General features: G+C 41.4%; 1 protein-coding gene across 2 annotated transcripts; it reads right to left on the bottom strand.

The window, feature by feature from the left end:
* Nucleotides 1-1,279: 1,279 nt before the first annotated feature.
* LOC110974471 (terminal nucleotidyltransferase 5C-like) lies at nucleotides 1,280-16,305 on the bottom strand. Of its 2 annotated transcripts, none has more exons than XM_022226131.2 (2): nucleotides 15,975-16,305; nucleotides 1,280-8,749 (listed from the first exon to the last, which is right to left on the bottom strand). In XM_022226131.2, exon 2 carries the CDS (start codon nucleotides 8,701-8,703, stop codon nucleotides 7,405-7,407), a length of 1,299 nt encoding a protein of 432 aa, XP_022081823.2. In that variant the 5' UTR covers nucleotides 8,704-8,749; nucleotides 15,975-16,305; the 3' UTR covers nucleotides 1,280-7,404. The 2 variants fall into 2 exon arrangements, with proteins under 2 accessions (XP_022081823.2, XP_022081825.2); XM_022226133.2 differs by lacking the exon at nucleotides 15,975-16,305 and adding an exon at nucleotides 8,999-9,129.
* Between the last annotated feature and the right edge of the window lie 983 nt (nucleotides 16,306-17,288).

Raw genomic sequence — 17,288 nt, forward strand, 5'->3', positions numbered from 1 at the left:
TTCAACTACACAATCATAAAGTTGGCAATGTGAGAAAAATTCTTTTTTTGGAAGTACAAACGATCCAGTGTTTCCACTCCAAGTTGCTGCAAATAAAAATATGGGGGGGGGGGTTGTTGCAAGACCCTTTCGGGGACCGGTTCTACTTTTTCACACAGTTGCCTGGGTTTGCAATGCTGATTGGTTGCAAGTCCATCATGTGATGAGTCATAACTGCTGCAAGGTCAGTTTTATAAGGACAGAGGGAGAAAAAGGAATGGTCAAATACACAATTCATTACTGCCCAAGGCTGGACTTCCAACCCTGTGTTTGAAGTGCTGAGCAACATTTCCCATCAGTATGCAATTTACTGCAATGACATACATGTACATGTCAAACTTTCCCATAAGGATTAGACTTCACTTATAAGGCATGCAGTGTGTGTTATTAGCCTTCCAAGGGTGAAAGGTTGAAAAATATACGGTCCAGCATGCATCCCTGGGGAATGAAGTCCAACCGTTGGTAGTAATCCCAAGGTTTGACTTTTTATGTCAATTTTCTGGGTAAACTGTCTCAGCTCCCAACTTGTCTTGAAGAGGCCAGGTGGAAGGTAACACATGCATCATGTGAGAAACACACAAAATGAAATCACATTCTTAGAAAATACCACTGCCAGGAAACAGCACATCCAACACATGAAATACACAACAATGGAACAAATTCGACAGACAAAACAAAAACATGGCATAACACAACAAAACTCAGAAAAAATGCAGCTGAAATACAATGTAAAAAAAGAAACAACTTCAAGTTAAAAAAGACAAACCTTCCCCTCAATGCAAAATGAATCAATGTGTTGAACACTGACAGCTCTCTCAATATACTTTCTCATCACAGATTTGGAAAATGTTCACACCAATACGGGTAATTCACAATAGCGCACCTCCAAGAGTTTCCAACGTGTTGGCCAATCACAACGCACAAAATTTGTCGACCCTCTGTTTCCAAACGGGTCAACAAATTTCGCACACTGTGATTGGCCAACGTTGCAAGGTCTTGGAAGCGCACTATTGTGAAACGCCCCTGTTACAGGACAGATATTTCAGCTAATGGTTGATTCAATTAGGAATGATTATTTCCATGCAAAGAGATTTGGCCACCAAAGTTGGAAGTTTTTGTGACCGACAAACCAAAATGAACTGCAAAGCAGTGAAGCATTGGATGAAAGATGCAGTTCAATTCCTTGTGAGCTTCATAAGAATATTTTAAATCAGCACACTGTGCAAATAAAAAACAAATATGAAGTTTTTCTCTTTTTTTATTACAATATATATGATTTATTACAATATATACTTTTCTGTTGATAAACTTAATTTTTAAGAGTCTTTCTGCAAGATTCATCATGTGAAAGATGGGTCATATCACACCACATTCTGGATTACTCCAGAACAAACAAACAACAGTAATGTTAACGCACCGAATCATAATAGGACAAACTTAGTGTATGTGTCCTTTTTGTCTAAGCATGGCTACAAAACCCAAGGTTAACCCAAGGGGGGGGGGAAAGATTTTTGCTAGTAGTTGAAATCTGTAATTTGTGGTAATGTTTTACACACAAACCTTTCGGTCTTCACAGCTAATTAAATAAAATATTGTAAACCGACAGTAATGTACTCCCTTAAGCACAAAAAAGGAAAACTTCAACCATTTCCATTAAAACATCATAGCTTACAGATGACAAATTGTCAAGTCAAAAATAAAACTTTTCAAATGATTCCAACAAAACTCACCCTCTTTTGCATTAGATTGAATTGTCTTTACAAAGTATAGCATAAAGCAAGGCATGGATAAAATAAAAGCAATTCACCTGAAAATAAAAACATAATTACATTTGTATGTGGCCTTCTGACGAATAACCTTTACGATGGGCCACTCAAGTCTTAACTTTTATTACATAGATTATACGTTAGCTTTCATGCCAAGTATTCTTCCCAAAGAGGGTTAAACAAAAATTCCAGAAATAAGGCCCATCTTAGAGTAGTTACACTTTACTCACATCACATTTTGTTTCGTTAAGTTTCTTTTAAATACAGAACTGTAACAGAAAATACACACTGGTACAATAAAGAGTTGATGTGCATAATTTTGATATTGTTTTCGCCAATGCGCCTAGCATTTCCCTGCAGTTTCACTCCTATTACCGAACCATCAGACTGTCTGTTTCAATAGCTAAAAAAAAACTCGCATAAACATCTTGGTCACTTTTTCTTTGAAAAAAAAAAAAAGCTGGGGTATATATCCATGCTGCTATGTGAAACCTTTACTGATGGAATTGTTCACCATATTAACTGTACAACTTTACGTTTTTACACCAGAGTCCAATGAAAGCCAATGCACTCTTTCTTCAGTATATTGCTTATTCCTGTCCACTTGGTATATAGAGAGTTAAACGGAAAGATCAAAATGACTAAAATCCACAAGGGACACCAAGCAAAATAAACAATTAATGCAAGAAATCTGATTAGAGAGGCACAAAATGGTAATAGCATGGCCAAGGATAACATTACAACAGAATTATTCCTTCAGTGCTTAATGCCGTTCAGATACAAACACAGATGCTTTTGTGATGGTAAAATACTGGACAAGCCTGTGACTCTCGTCACTTTTTTTGTATACTTTCTGATATGTGAAAACAACATATTGACACAGATCACTGCTAACGAGGCAGCCTTTGCCCTTAGTATTTTTGTAACTGTACCCGGGTTATCTTCCAAATCACCTGCAGAGGTGTTTACAGCAATTCCTATCACCAAACAGCAGTATCCCCCTACCTTTTTTTTAAGAGTTACCATACATACATGTACATTCCAACCCCACTGTCCAGATCAGTGCTAGCGGATTACTTCCATGAGTTGTCAAAGCTAAACTATACAGTTTACCAGCTATTCTTTTGAAAACAGTAACACTCTAACACAAGTTGGTGAAAAAAACTCGATATTTGAAACAGAAAGAATCTGAGAAGTTTCGAATATGCTGAAGTCACCAGATCATTTGGCTAGCATTTTCTGGCTGAGTGAGCTTGTTCCAATTAAGTAATGTAAGCCACAAATTTTTTGAACGTTCAGTTTCCCCACAGCAGGAGACAAATGCTGAAATATATCCTTTGATTAACAAAAGTACTCTTGGAATGCAGCAAAACTACACTTTTGTTACAAAAAGCCCACAGCAAAGAATAAAACAAAATCAAACTACAATGCCGACCATTTCACAGCATTGTTCATTTCCATACATTACCAAGGATGGAACCAAAACCTGGAAATCTATAGAGAATAGTCAGGAAATACTCCTTCATGCAGGAGGTCGACCTTCCAACCTCTGACCCTGCAGCCTGACCTAGGAGACTGCAATTACAAGAGGGGGGGCGGGCATGTGATATGCACATGCCCTCTGATACCAAATCCTGCACAGCACCCCCCCCCCAAAAAAACCACACTTGTATGCAATAAATCTTGTCAGGAACAAAACAGGGACAGCTCCTGAACCCCTACCACTGATTCAGGCCACAGCCAGAGTTTTCCACAGTGCTGTGGTGTTATATAACATTGACAGCTGATTAGAATGTTTGCAAAGTAGTAGCACTCCTGCAAAGCCTTGTGTCATGGCTACCAAGCACACAAAATGGAAGCAAAAACAACCACCAAAAAAGACCCTATGCAATCATTGATTATCCCACAAAATTATCAATACAGTTATGAACACGCACATATTGACACATTAGAAGAAAAAACATCCCTTAAGAACAAGTTGTAAGTGCTGCTTTCTGAAACTGAGTTCCATTTCACATCAAATACCTGGTATTCTCAGCTAACTCTTATCACAATGCAACCCAATTATTCAGTGATTTTGATTGGAACAAGCCCTGCATTTTCGGTCCTTGCAGGAAAAAAGGGCACACATGAGCGGTTGTGAAAAAAAAAGGATCTGGTAATCTAATGAGAAGCAACAAAGGTAACTAAGTGTTGAATTTCAAAGCTCTACCAGAATATGAAACCATGCCAGCCTTCAGAAATACACAGTACATGTCCTGGGCAACGTGTTCAGTTACTGGGACATCTCAGAAAAGTAAAAACTACCTGTTTGTAATTGCATGCTTAACCCTATCCCACAGTCTGCAGCTTTTGTTGGGGTGGTTTGGAGGAGGCCAGGAACCTTCTTAATTGAACTTTCCAGAATTTACCACTTTGCAAGAAACAAATGCAAATAGGGCATTCTTTCTATAAGTGACAAGGTTCTGACCTCCTTGATCTTTTTCACATGAGACAGCAGTGCATTTGTACCTGGGAGCGTCATATGGGAGGTTATGTTCCACTGCTTGCCTTGCCCTGTCCTTTTTACCCTCGCACGCTTTTGGAACCACCGGTCCAAAAAGCACAAGCGCAGTTAATCAAGTCTGCTCAGAGATAAATTCGTTTTCCAAGCTCATGCTTGCAAAGCATGAAAAATGTAGGGTGTCCGTATCCGGTAAGGCACTTGGCCTTTGGAACAGGGACATATGGAATGCAGATACAGCGTATTCACTTCCACTCATGCTTACAGGAAACGGGTAACTTATACACAGACAAAAAAAATCCTGAAAACATGACTTTCAACATCAAGCCGAGTGAAGTCTGTGTATACATACATGTATGTACGACCATGTCAAACATATAAACACCACTTTATGCCTAGTTCAAGTGAGTATTTTCTTGAGTACAGTTCCCACTTTGGTCTGTCCTGGAAATAATTTGGGAACATTTTAAATGAAACAGGATGAAAAGGTTTCTGATGCTCAGCAGTAGTTGGGAATATCAGGGTTGTGACAAAAATGAAACTTCAGGCAACTTCAGAAATTTCTTGTACAACTGGGCACAAAATGCTCAGCAACTGATGCAACTGAAAGCGAAATTTCTCCACAGAAAACAAAACAACTTCATCCAGAATAATCTCGGTGGGACAGCCACAGGGCCACTTTGTCATATTTCCCGCTTGTCTTCTCCTTTTGACTCGATTTGCAATGGAACATTGAACAGAGACTGTACAAATCTTCCCTAGGTGTAATTAAGACAGCCAAGTGTCAGATTATTTCCCGTCCGACAGATATTTATGTCACGCCTGAGCTATGCCAGTCAGCGCGTTGTAGTTTCATTTAAACCAGCGGGCTGATGCAGTCTGCCATGAAATCCATTTTACAGTTCTTTCCGGCTCCAAATTATACAGGTGTGCACGCACAATAAACCTTATTTTCATAATCCAGGCTTTCAGGTTACTGTCACTGAATTCTTTTTTTTTTTAAGGCCGATCAATTTGTTTCAACCAAGCGCATCTGTCTGGCTACCTTACAGAAAGGAACGCAGCCAGCCTACAGTATTGCACAACTGAGGACACATGACAGAATGCAAGCTTCCTCAAATAGTTGCAGTTAGACAGTGTATGTAGCACACAACTTGATTGCGGCTATGAAAATACCGGATAGTACAAGGCAAAAAGTGACTGCTGGTTGCGTTTCAGGCTGCAGGCAAGCTGGCAACTAGGCAACTGACTGGCAAAGACTCGGCAATTCTTCAAATCAATAAAATTGTGAGGGCCAACCTTTCAATAAGCTGATCCTTACAAAGAGTCAATTGATTGACTGAGGCTACACAGTGTACATGTACATGTGCTGAGAGTGACCAGTAATTGAACAAGGCCTATACAGTCTCAGCTGCCCTGGACCAGTCAACCACAATGCTACAAAAACCACTCCTCTAATTGGTTCTTTGTGGTGGCTGAATACAGGAAACACAAAAACTTGACCTCCAAAATGTAAAGGAAAAAAATTATACATCATACAATAAAATCTGGTTTACATTTATACCTTTAGGCTTTTGCCTAACTGTATACTAAACCGTTGTTGTTACAAGTTACTTTCAATGCATATTTAACCGAAGTGAGGAAAGCTGCAGTCTGATAATAGACAATTATCTCTTTGATTTCATCAGGATGAACACACTTAAAAAGAGTACAGTCATGTCTTTCAAAACCAACAAGTTCTGATCAAACATTTGAAAGTACCTGATTCAGGAACAATTGCCTGCCATTTTATGCACAGAACAGCTATTTGTTACCAGACCTTGCTGGAATATTTTGAAATCCATATTAGATATTCAAACAACAGTTAATTTGGTTTATACAACAAGAACCCTGCACTGGCGACACATCAGTTATAACGGCAACAATTCACATCCTCACTGCATTTTTAAAAAAAAAAGTGTGGGGGGGCCAAATTTTCAACGGCGAAACAAAGAATAAGCAGGGCTGATATGAATACAAGATTTCGATCAGTGGAGACAGACAAGAGGGGCATTTCCGAAGTTGATCAAAATCAGTCAAGAAACCAGCAAGTTCAAATATTTGATAACCAACAAGTCCTACTGAGTGTGGCACAAGGTTTAAATCTGCTGTGTGGCAAACAAGAAAAACAAGTCCCAACATTTGAACCCCAGAAAAATTTACCTTTGAAGATTAAGCTCCATCACATGCCCTCGCTGGCAAGCTCTACGAACAAACTGGCCTGGAATTTTCAGTACACTTTGTTTTAAAAAAAACCCACAAAAACCGTATATCCCTGAAAAGATGTTTGACCAGTCTGAAAGACGGGACTACGTGTTCTCAAACAAGCTGTCTGAATAGCGCCCTTTGACCTTTGGACATGGGACTTGTAAACAGCTTCAGGACAGCTACACAGCCAGAGATGGTGCAATCCCCTCAAAGCTGTTACAGGACGACAAAAATTCATAACAAATAAAAAAAAAACAAGATATCAATACATTGGTTAACTTTTAAAACTTTTTTCCAATGAAAATATACAATTTGTACAATAGTGATTTTTCCCGTTTTTGAGCAAGGAAGAACTGTTGTCATTGCAGTCAGCACTTGAGTGAAGTCAGTTTCAACAGTTTTGAAGATCCTTAAATTCAAGTCAAATAGATGGTTCCTTTCATCTCCCCCAAGTCACACACTTTCAGCACCTTTCAGAAGTACAACTCCAACCCAACTATGCTCCAATGCATTACCTTTGCTTTCTGAGTCAATACCATCCAACCAGACAAGCTGAGATCATATTTCTATATACAAAAAAGAGCCAATAAACTGGAATGCATAATGTAACACCGAAACTTGAAGGTGCACTATGACATTAAGTCAAGTTTTTAGAATTTTTTTTTCAAAACTTTTTTCAAGTCGGCACTTGTTTTTTAATAATTTTAAAATGTACACATCTGTAGGTTCTTGGAAGAAGTCAAATTGGTTATGTCAATCACATCCATGAAGGCATTGGCAAGTACAAGTTCCCATTAAGACTGGGGTTTCATTTTTTTTTCACCTGCTATGTCCATCTTGGTTTTTTGCTTAGTATGCATGCATCAGGTTAGTGTTCAAGTTAGAGTAGCTGCTGTGATGGGTTGCCTTGTGACCGTAGTAGGTGTTTGAAGGATAGTATCCACCCTGACTGTGGCTGTATGGAATGAACGGAGTCTGTCGGTGGTTGCGAGTTGTCACGCCAACAGGCTGCAGGCCATGATGGTGGTGGTGGTGGTTGTTGCTGTTGTGGTACTGGTGGAAGTGATGCTGGTGCAAGCTGCTGAGCACCTGCGGCTGCCTGTGCTGCTGACGCTGCTGCTGGAATGCCAGCGAGCGCTGAACCTCCTGTGCCAGGTCGGCGATGAGGGTCAGCGTCTGCCTCCTCTCATGCCCCATGAGGCAGACGGTGCTGGAGTCCACCACTCCGTGCAGGATCATAAGATACTCGTATTTACAGACGTCGTCGCCGACAAAGTGGTCGTTCAGGTAGCTTTCCAGCTTCTGCCTCTGCTGCGGCAGCTCGCTGAAATCAATGAAAAACCGCGAACACATGTACCTCTCCAGGATCTTGATCTCCTCGTGGCTGGCGGGGAGGTATTTCCGGACAAGGAGGTTGCAGTACTTCAGGAGTCCGCCTCCACGGATCTCCTCAGGGTTCCGTGTCGCGATCAACTTGTTGTTGAGATGGTAAAGCGCCTCGTCGAAGTTTCCAAACACGCTCTCGCCGATGACGGTCGGGTAGAAATTGCAGTCCATAGGGATTTCAGACAGCTTGTAGAAGAAGAGCAAGGAGTCGAGAATGATCTGGAAAGAATCCACGCTGAATTCAAACTGACGCCTCATCCGGTCGACAAACTTAAGTTCCACGTTCCTCCCTGTATTGTTGGAGAGAGAAATGAGGCTCCATCGGTCGTTCTCGTTGTAAATTTTGACCATCTTCTGGACGTAGGCATCCTGCATTGTGCAGGAGCTCATCTTGATCTTACTGACTCCCTCCGGCAGGAAGTTTAGCAAGGAGGTGAAGACAGCCTCCTTGATGATGCGGGTGTTCTCAGTCCGTGACAGGTCGACGCCGAAGATCAAATCGACGTCATTGTAAGACTGGTGTTCCGAAGCGCAGAGGATGTGACTGGCTGCCCCACCGTTCAGCCGGATCCCCCTGACATGTACCCCCTCCTCTTCGAGTTTCTCCCTCACCACATCGATTAAATCCAGCAAGTTTATGTCCAGAGTTGGAAAGTTACCCCTACCGTGAACGCTCATGGTTTCCCGAAGGACGTGATCCAAGCGACTCACCTGCTCGAAGCTCAGGACCTGGAAACGCATGGACGAGTCGGTAGAGGCCATGGTGGTGTGTTGCTGCTTCGAATCCAGTCTTTCCAGAATATGACAGCTATAGGAATATGCACAAACGGGAGACCAAAATCAGCAAAAACTGAAGCAAGAAACTTAATTAAACTATACAGTATTGAACGTCAGCCCCGTAGTACACTTCACACGAACGGCTTGCCTGCACTTGTCCGAGCGCCGTTTATTGCATATGTCAGCTAGCTAGCTACCAGCTGGAGCCGCTTCACTCACTCAACCTTTAAATAATACTCCGCCGACCCAGCTGGACGGCGATTTTCCTCCAAACATCTACCTTTAATACCAGCAAGAGACAGGCTTATTAGGCACAGTTTGCTAAAATGGTAAAAATTGACCAACAGCTGCTCGGAGATAACAACAGAAAACCAGACACAAAGTGACAAACACTGGCGGAATGCTGGAACTAACTGATGCGCAAACTTATATACCCTAAGGCCAGTGCTGCTTATCGGATTGTTTGCCGTCTCCCTTATTTGATTGGTTGAATAACGAATTGTTCCCGTCACATTTTAATCCTTTATGAATATTCAGTACTGAGTGATCTTGTTTTTTCAAAGTGGTTGTGCAATGTTTAGTTCAGTACTTTTCCACACATACCATGCACAATCGCATCGGGACTTTACCCTGAGCACGGTTTCTCGTATGATGTCATCCATTGTGAAACAACGGAAATATTTTTTGGAGAAAAGCATCACTATTAACATCATTTTGAGCAGTTGTGCAGTCAGTGCAGGGTGATCACTGAATTTCGATCAAAAGGCTTCTTCCAGAAAGTGTTCGACAATTTCGGGCTGGGTGGGCCCATCGGCGTAGTACGTACATTTCACTTACAGCATGGAAACAAGCACAAAATGCGTGGGCGTTCTCGACCTCTCGTACAGATTAGCTTCCTGACAATAGTTACCAGCTTGATCGGTTTTCCAGGACAAATTTTACTTTCCCCCCTCCCGTTCTCTCTATAGCAACCGGGGTTTATTTCAATTAAACAGTGACGCAAAATTAAAAAGAATAATTGTATTGCTGTTTTTGAAAATACGAAAGTTTGGATCACACTGTCTTTCCAGTCGGATTTTTCCCTCAACAAATCCATTACTAAAGAAAGGGATCAAAGAAGTTAAATGAGACGAGGCTAGATGTTGTGGTAATTTTTAACAATGCATAGCCCTAATTTTGAAAAAGTCCCCATAAATACGTGATTCGTGACGATTCCCCTTAAGTGGTTTTCTTTTCTTTGCTCAATAACTCGCCAAAACGACCTTTTCCAGAATGGAAACTTAAATTCTTTTGCCGTTACTGGGTCATCCCAACGTCAACATGCTGCCCATAATGATGCTGGATTTGTCCAAACCCAGGCCATTCCAACGCCACGAACGAAGTCTTTATGGGCTGAAAATTTAGAGCTTTCAGCCGAGGCTAGGCGGGCGACAACCTCACAACGTTGCAGTCCAGTCATTGACATCCGCATGCGGTTGGTGCAACAGTGCCCTCAACGTTCAAAGCGAATCAGTGTCAATGTGGATATATGTGCGGATACATGTAGATACGTGTGTGTCATCACGGGCCATTTGGTTTCATGAAATCGTCCCCAGGTCTTCGAATATTCTGCGAGTAGTTCGCTTTCGCGGGATTCCTTTTCTCGAGAGAAAAAAAGCGTCTGCACTTTTCACGGCCTTTTTTTTCTCGCGGAGACCGCACTCTTCAGTTTCGTTGTGTGGGTGAAGTTAAGCAAATGGTACAATGAAAAAACGTGTCAATGAATCAATGAATAACATGTGTTTTACAAGTACAATTGTTCTTTTCTGTTGCGGCGGTCCGATAATATCCCCACCCATGTGACCCAGCTGCCGAACTTTTCAGCATTGAAACTCACCAACGTCTCCCCTGGTTTTAGTTTTCACGGCTGGCAACATCGCGATCACATTTCAGGGATCGCTTTGTTTAGGAAAACTAAAGAACATAACCTCAAACTGGCAAGTGTCGTAGTTTTGTTAAATAGTAATAAGCAAATTGTTCCGGAAATATCAAAATATCCAGTGACAACGTTGGCTACGCGCCCACGTCGAAATATGAAGCAAATATTTTTGGGGGGTATCATCATCAAATTAATACCCCCCCCCAAAAAAAGGAACAACATTGAACACATCTTAAAGTCATGGAAATCGAAATCCGGCATCGTGTACACTGGACTGGTTTAAGACCTAATGTAGGCTACTCGTGTATTTCTGTAACTGTGACAGTGCACGTGTGGTAAAAACAAAAGAAAGGATTAAGACTGCATATGGGATCTTAGTTTTGTTGCGTGGTGTACAAAACTGCAAACACAATGTCCGTACAGTGTTTGTCCGGGTATCGTTCTGGGAAATATGGACACAAATAGGTCCATATGCGGTTCAATACACCCACAGGCATAGAGAACGTGGGAGTAAAGTGTTGACTGTTATCATTATCAAATTGAGATGTCCCCGGATATCAAACAATACGAAATAATCCCCAAAAGTGAAATTTGACATTTAAAACCGAGACTAGAAATCCCTGTTTGAAAACAAGGGACCCTGACTGTTGGGGGACGAATTCTGTGCTCCGGTATCCGCGCGCGGTGATACAGAAGGGTAAAAGAGAGATGAAACAAGATCGAAAACTAGCACGTCATATTAATTTTGTATTTTTGCCCTGCCCGACGTGTATTTTAATACTCAGTGTATGCCCCCGAAGGTTTGTGGAAAAAAAAACACAAACGTACTCGGGTGGGACTCAAACCCACGACCTCCTGCTTACTAGTGAAGATGCCTTAACCACTCGACCACCGAGCTTGCCGGTATCGGCTGGCTGGTTCGAATCAGATGTACCAGCGGGTACCGCGAACAACTATTTCGAGTCTCGCCCGAGTACGTTTGTGTTTTTTCACAAGCCCTCGGGGCATACACTGAGTAAACAGTGTTAAAATACACGTCGGGCAGGGCAACAATCCACAATTAATTTACATCTCCCGGGCGTAAATCCATCTTTAAAGTAGCACATCATACGTTTTGTAAATGGCAATGGGAGACTTTGAGACGCTGGTAGCAGCAGACACCCCTTTTCACAGTACTACGCATGTTCAGAACAACGCGAGCTATAAAAGACTGATATGTTTGCCGCCACCAAGCCTTGTTGAAAACGGATTCTACAAAACGAATGGTCTTTGGTATGAGAGAACTGGGGAGATGATTATTTTTTTTCATTGAAAACCCGGTTCCGCGTGCCAGCAACAACTTAATGCCTTATGATCGTGCCAGTTGTGTGCTATGTTTTATTTTTCGACCTCAGTTTTTCCAACTGCGGTATAATTATCACATCCCGGTTGTCAAGCCCATTGAAACAGAACACGCTCAATTAGTAATCATTATTTAACACTTCTAATTAAAACTCAGCAGTCGCTGCTGCTAAACGGAAGGGTGGGGTGAGACGGGGAAATGAAGCATGCCATTGCGCCATTGACATACAAACTGTCACTTTTTCCCCACCCCCGCTTGTTTACTGACCGCTTACAGAAATCCAGACGCAGAGGAGGAGAAATCCAGACGCAGGTCCCAAGTGGAAATTTCTTAGTCTCACCCACTTGAACTAAAAGTGCAATTAACTGAGAGAAAGCTAGGTGTTCTGATTGTCTTTTCAGACCTAAGACATCGGAACTCTTTTTTGTCTTAGCACTGAGTTTAGTTTTCGGCCTGAAATCATGTCATGTTCTGTAAAAGCCCAATTTTGTTTAAACTGATGAGTTTAGTTATGCGTATTTATCTTTTCTTCCTTCAATTTCGACGAAACCAAAAATGTGACATTTCTCATCCTGACAACACTTTGACAACACGGTACATTGACATCATGGACAGATGAGACATATTTTCCGATTAAACAATAACCGGAACATCTCTCGTTAATTAACTGATGCAACTTCCGCTTCCCGATTTCTTATCTTTTTGTATTTGTAAATAAAGGTAGGTAACTTTTTCAATCTGAAATATCTTCCGGTTTATTTGGCAAAGTCATACCGTATGCGTTAGTCTCTAGACAAAACATCAACACTAGTTTCGCACTGCATTCACTATCGATTTTCTGTCTCCCTACGGCTGAATTCGTGTCTTCTTTTCCCCTCCCTGGTGCAAGTTGTCTGTCCTTGGATAGTCCCTCTCCCCTTTTGCAATTCGATGGCTCCGTGCCTCCTACGCGACTCTGCAGCTAGCGATTTGATTTCGAGTGGAAGTATTGCGCAAGCCCCCCCCCTTCCCAACGGGCTCTCCCCGCCATCCCACGCTCCGCCTACGCATTCAATGACGCAATGGATTTCCTTTCATTCATAAATCCAGTGCCGCATCTTCAAGGACTTCGGGATGTACGGTGCGCGCATAATCGAATGACAAGCAATCAATTATTATTTGACATGTAATACTCAATCAGTCCATCCTACTAAGGGTTCATACTCTCCGCCAAAAAAGGAGACAAAATAAAAATTATTATAATAATTACCGCTAATGGGTCATTAGGGAGACATTGGCATAGGAACGTGCACAGATTTTTTCCAACTTTACTGTCCCATAATTCAATATTCCCTGATCTGATCTGAACCAAACTTTGTATGTTTTCATTTTAGGCCCTAATCTGTCATCTTTCAAAATTTGGACGGTAAAATTCGGCCTCCTTCTGGTAGTTTGAAATTGGGAGACACTGAAATGTCTCCCTAAAAGCCAATGTCTCCTTAATGCTAAAAAATTTACCACCAAATGTCTCCCAAATAACCTATTTGTAAATATAAACTTAAATAAACATTATGATTTGGAAACATTATGTCAAGGTTTCAATGTCGTATCTGCCAAATATGGAGTATATATATTTTTAATAAAACCTCGCTTCAGTCAATTATAATGCGCTGTGTTAAGTGTCATGTTCTCTACACAATTTTCAGTTGCAAAAATACGTTCAAAGACGGGGGCTATAGCTTTCCTTATTACTATTACTACAATTTACGAGGAACATGTTATTAATATAATATTATTAATATCAATATAATATTTCATATAAACACAGCTGACCGCGCGTCTGACAGACACGTAAATATTTCACAGTTGCGCACTTTTAAGCCCCATTATTGCAGCTGATTCCCATTAACAGCAAATTTTGCGATGCAAAATTCAAGATGAACACGCAGGCAGATTGTCAGCGCAGCGGGCTATGCATGTTGTCATAAACCAGTGCATGTATATACTATAATGGTCATTATAATGAACGCATACATTATTTGGAGGGAAATTGTGATGACTTTCGATTCCGCGTCAATAGCATCATAAAATAATGTCGCGATGCAAAAAATGAACGGAAATGCATGCTTTCGGGTGAGCCATCGTAGTAGGTCGTGCCATTATCCATTACGCTTGACAAAAGTATCAATACATGAATACAAATTTCGATCGTATAGTTCTAATGAAATGTAACTTTCCAATATGGTAATATTTCTTCTGAACAAAAGTTGCGAAACCTAAATTAAAAAAGAATGTGTTTGTAGACATAAGTAAATAATGTCATTCTAGTACTATAATTAGACGAACAAATACATGTATATATAATTTTCACCGCCACACCCGCAGCTGAGGGGAATTGTAGTTCCCCCCCCCCATTTCTCCAAGTCTGGAGTAGACGTGAGTCATCGGCTCTATATAGAGAAGTCTACTGTCGGACAGCTTGGAGCATTCATAATCATGTCTTCCTAGAAAGTCACGCAGATGAGCAAACAAAATAAAACCTTCTGAGACTAATTCCTCAGCTGGTAGGACAATTTTTGGTTATAATTAAGGTGATGACGACGCAAATTTACAGCGAATCAGTTTGGCCGGAATACTGAGGAAAATTAATGTCAAAAATATTTTTTACATGGTGTATTGTCTTGCAATTGAAACCACCTCAATTCCAAAGTTTACACTGAAGAAGCCAACTTTGTATCAGGATCTACTGCCAGATTGTTTACATCTTGAAAAGATAGAAACATATTACGCCTTGACAGGGTTTTAGGACAACCACTAGGCAAAATAATTGCTATTTTCCCCTCAATTTTCACAGCGACTTGAACTACACGGGAAATTTCAAGACTGCTTTGTTTCAGAGCAGCATCCAATCACAGTCCTCAGTCGAGGCAGTTTCGGCCGCGTGGGCGTATTTTCAAGCTAGACATACGCTTTCCACTTGATCCCCCTTCCTCGAGCAATTAACGGCCTCATAATAACAAACCGATATCAAAAACCACAGGTTGTCATGAAGCAAGACCCTTTGAGATTGATATAAATTGCCCCCACCCCCACGAACATTTGGTCGAGAGATAGGATAGAGGTCCGGCTAGCGAAGGGTCGGTTTATTGATCTAGTATGTCGCAATACGTGTGAAAGTCCACCAGAAGGACATGACCTACCTACTGCTGATGGCGTCGTTGATGAAGGCGGTGCACGTGGTGCGTCACGTACGCACGCTGCTCATACGCGGAACGTACTGCATCATGACAGAATATTTTGGACACTCTGTCTTTAAAAATGAATGTCGCCAATTCACAAGAGATCCTACGGCGTAAACGTGATCTCCTCGCAACAATTTAACGGGCTCTCCCTATTTACCCCCACCCACGCGATGTTCACACCAACGATCGCTGTGTTCAGGGAAATTGCGAAGTTGCTACTATGGATACGACAACACAGACACGTAATAATTTCCACTTCTTTCACAATATTTTTGAATCGGTACACTGGTAAATTTAACTCACGTAACGTACATTCTTCGGCCTCAGCATGCAATAATTACAATCTGAATCTAAAGATGATCCAAATTTGGACTGTGCGCTCGTGGTATTTTTAAAAAATGATTTATGCATCAAGGATTTTTATGATTCTAAATGCAGTGTCTCATACTTGCATTTCAATCACGTTTTGAAATTTTGTTGCAAAATTATAGTAGTGAAGACTGAACTGGTTGCATGATATCGAGAAAACGTATTGAATTTCCCAGCGACGTTTTATAAGTTTGTAAAACTCGTATTGAATTTCCCAGCGACGTTTTATAAGTTTGTAAAACTGTGGGATGCGCCCACGAACAGCTGCTGAAAATTCGGCACTGTGCGAACAGTAGAGCACGTAGTCCATGAGGAATACAAACGCACACGGTGTCTCAATTTCAAACATGAACTTCTTCTATTCTGGATCTTTTAATATTATTTTATCAAGTCAGTACAAACTCACCTCAGAAACCGTCTTCTGGATTCTTTCAGATGTTATCAGGCTCTTTCGAAACCAGGATACGAAACTTGAGTCTGTACTGTGATACCAACCGCAAGCCCGACGAGGCTTATACCATATGTCACACTGCCAGCTGTCCGTTATCTTCGCAAAAGCCCGCCAAAACGATACAAATACACACTTTCAAGTTACGGGTCGCGGCGTTGGTCTGACTCGTTCTATGCGGATTGGGTTAGTCCGCTTTGGTCCAACCATGGTACAACATGCACCTTTCTAGTATTTTCCATCAGCTGCAGGCTCAGGACTAATACGTGCGACACACATCAAACTGTCACAACAGACCTGCCGTGACGTCAGAAGAGCCATGACGTCAGCGGCCCCTGATTGACGTAGCCCACCCTTTGCATAATTACTTGCTTCATTATTATTAATACGTCTATGCGGAGGAAAGCATGCTGAGAGCGGCCGGTCGCCTTGCATGTGGTTGGCAGCGCGCATGCTTGTGCCGGTCTAAAAATATGTCGGCAAATATTGCGATATAGCCAGTGAAAGTGTTTTGTCAACAACGAGCGTGTATACATTCCATCCTCGTCGTCATCCACAAAAAGGCAGTGCGGAATTCACATGTCAGGTGGATGTCATCGCAATGTGTCCATTTCAGTTGGAGAAAAAATTTAAAAAATGATTGAATGCAATATTTGGCAACGAACAGAACAGTACAATGATATTGTATTAAATCAAACGATAACCTGTATGGAGAGAACGTGACAACGACAAAAACGTGATTTCCTAATTAAAACAGGTCGTTCATCTTTCCGCATCATACCAACCGAGTTGGTTTTTCTTCGTGTTTTGTTCCCGTATGTTACGTTCCCACTTTTATGTTTCATCACTTTAACAACTGGTAAAGCAGGCGACACGATAATAATTAATCAATGCTCGGCCAGAACAGAGTGGACGAGGACACGGCAAGAGCTGAAGTGAAGCATCATTCTTCAAAGCGCGTTTGGAATCAGAATTGCTTTAAAGTAATTGCAAGCCTTCGAAATAAGTGCTTGCCTATTGATACGCTTATCAGGGTAATGTACAGGGTCACGTGTTTCTAGCAAATTCTGTTGACAATGTTTGGACTATTGATCTTGATATTTGTTTAAGCAATGGGTACATATTATTGCTTTTTTCCTAGTACCAATTTATGTACATAACGCACCGCCACTCTCACGCAGCGGCAGCGTGGACTGGCATACTTTTTAGACTTGACCAGGCTTTTGTGCACTTACGAATAAATCAAGGAAATGCGAAAATGGGCAGCAAGAA

The sequence above is a fragment of the Acanthaster planci genome, linkage group LG15 (assembly GCF_054643075.1).
Source record: "Acanthaster planci isolate LZ-2023a linkage group LG15, COTS_SCS, whole genome shotgun sequence".
NCBI classification, from domain to species: Eukaryota; Metazoa; Echinodermata; class Asteroidea; order Valvatida; family Acanthasteridae; genus Acanthaster; species Acanthaster planci.

Excerpts from the sequence above, each read along its gene's own strand:
- LOC110974471 (XM_022226131.2), bottom strand. The coding sequence starts at position 8,703 with ATGGCCTCTACCGACTCGTCCATGCGTTTCCAGGTCCTGAGCTTCGAG.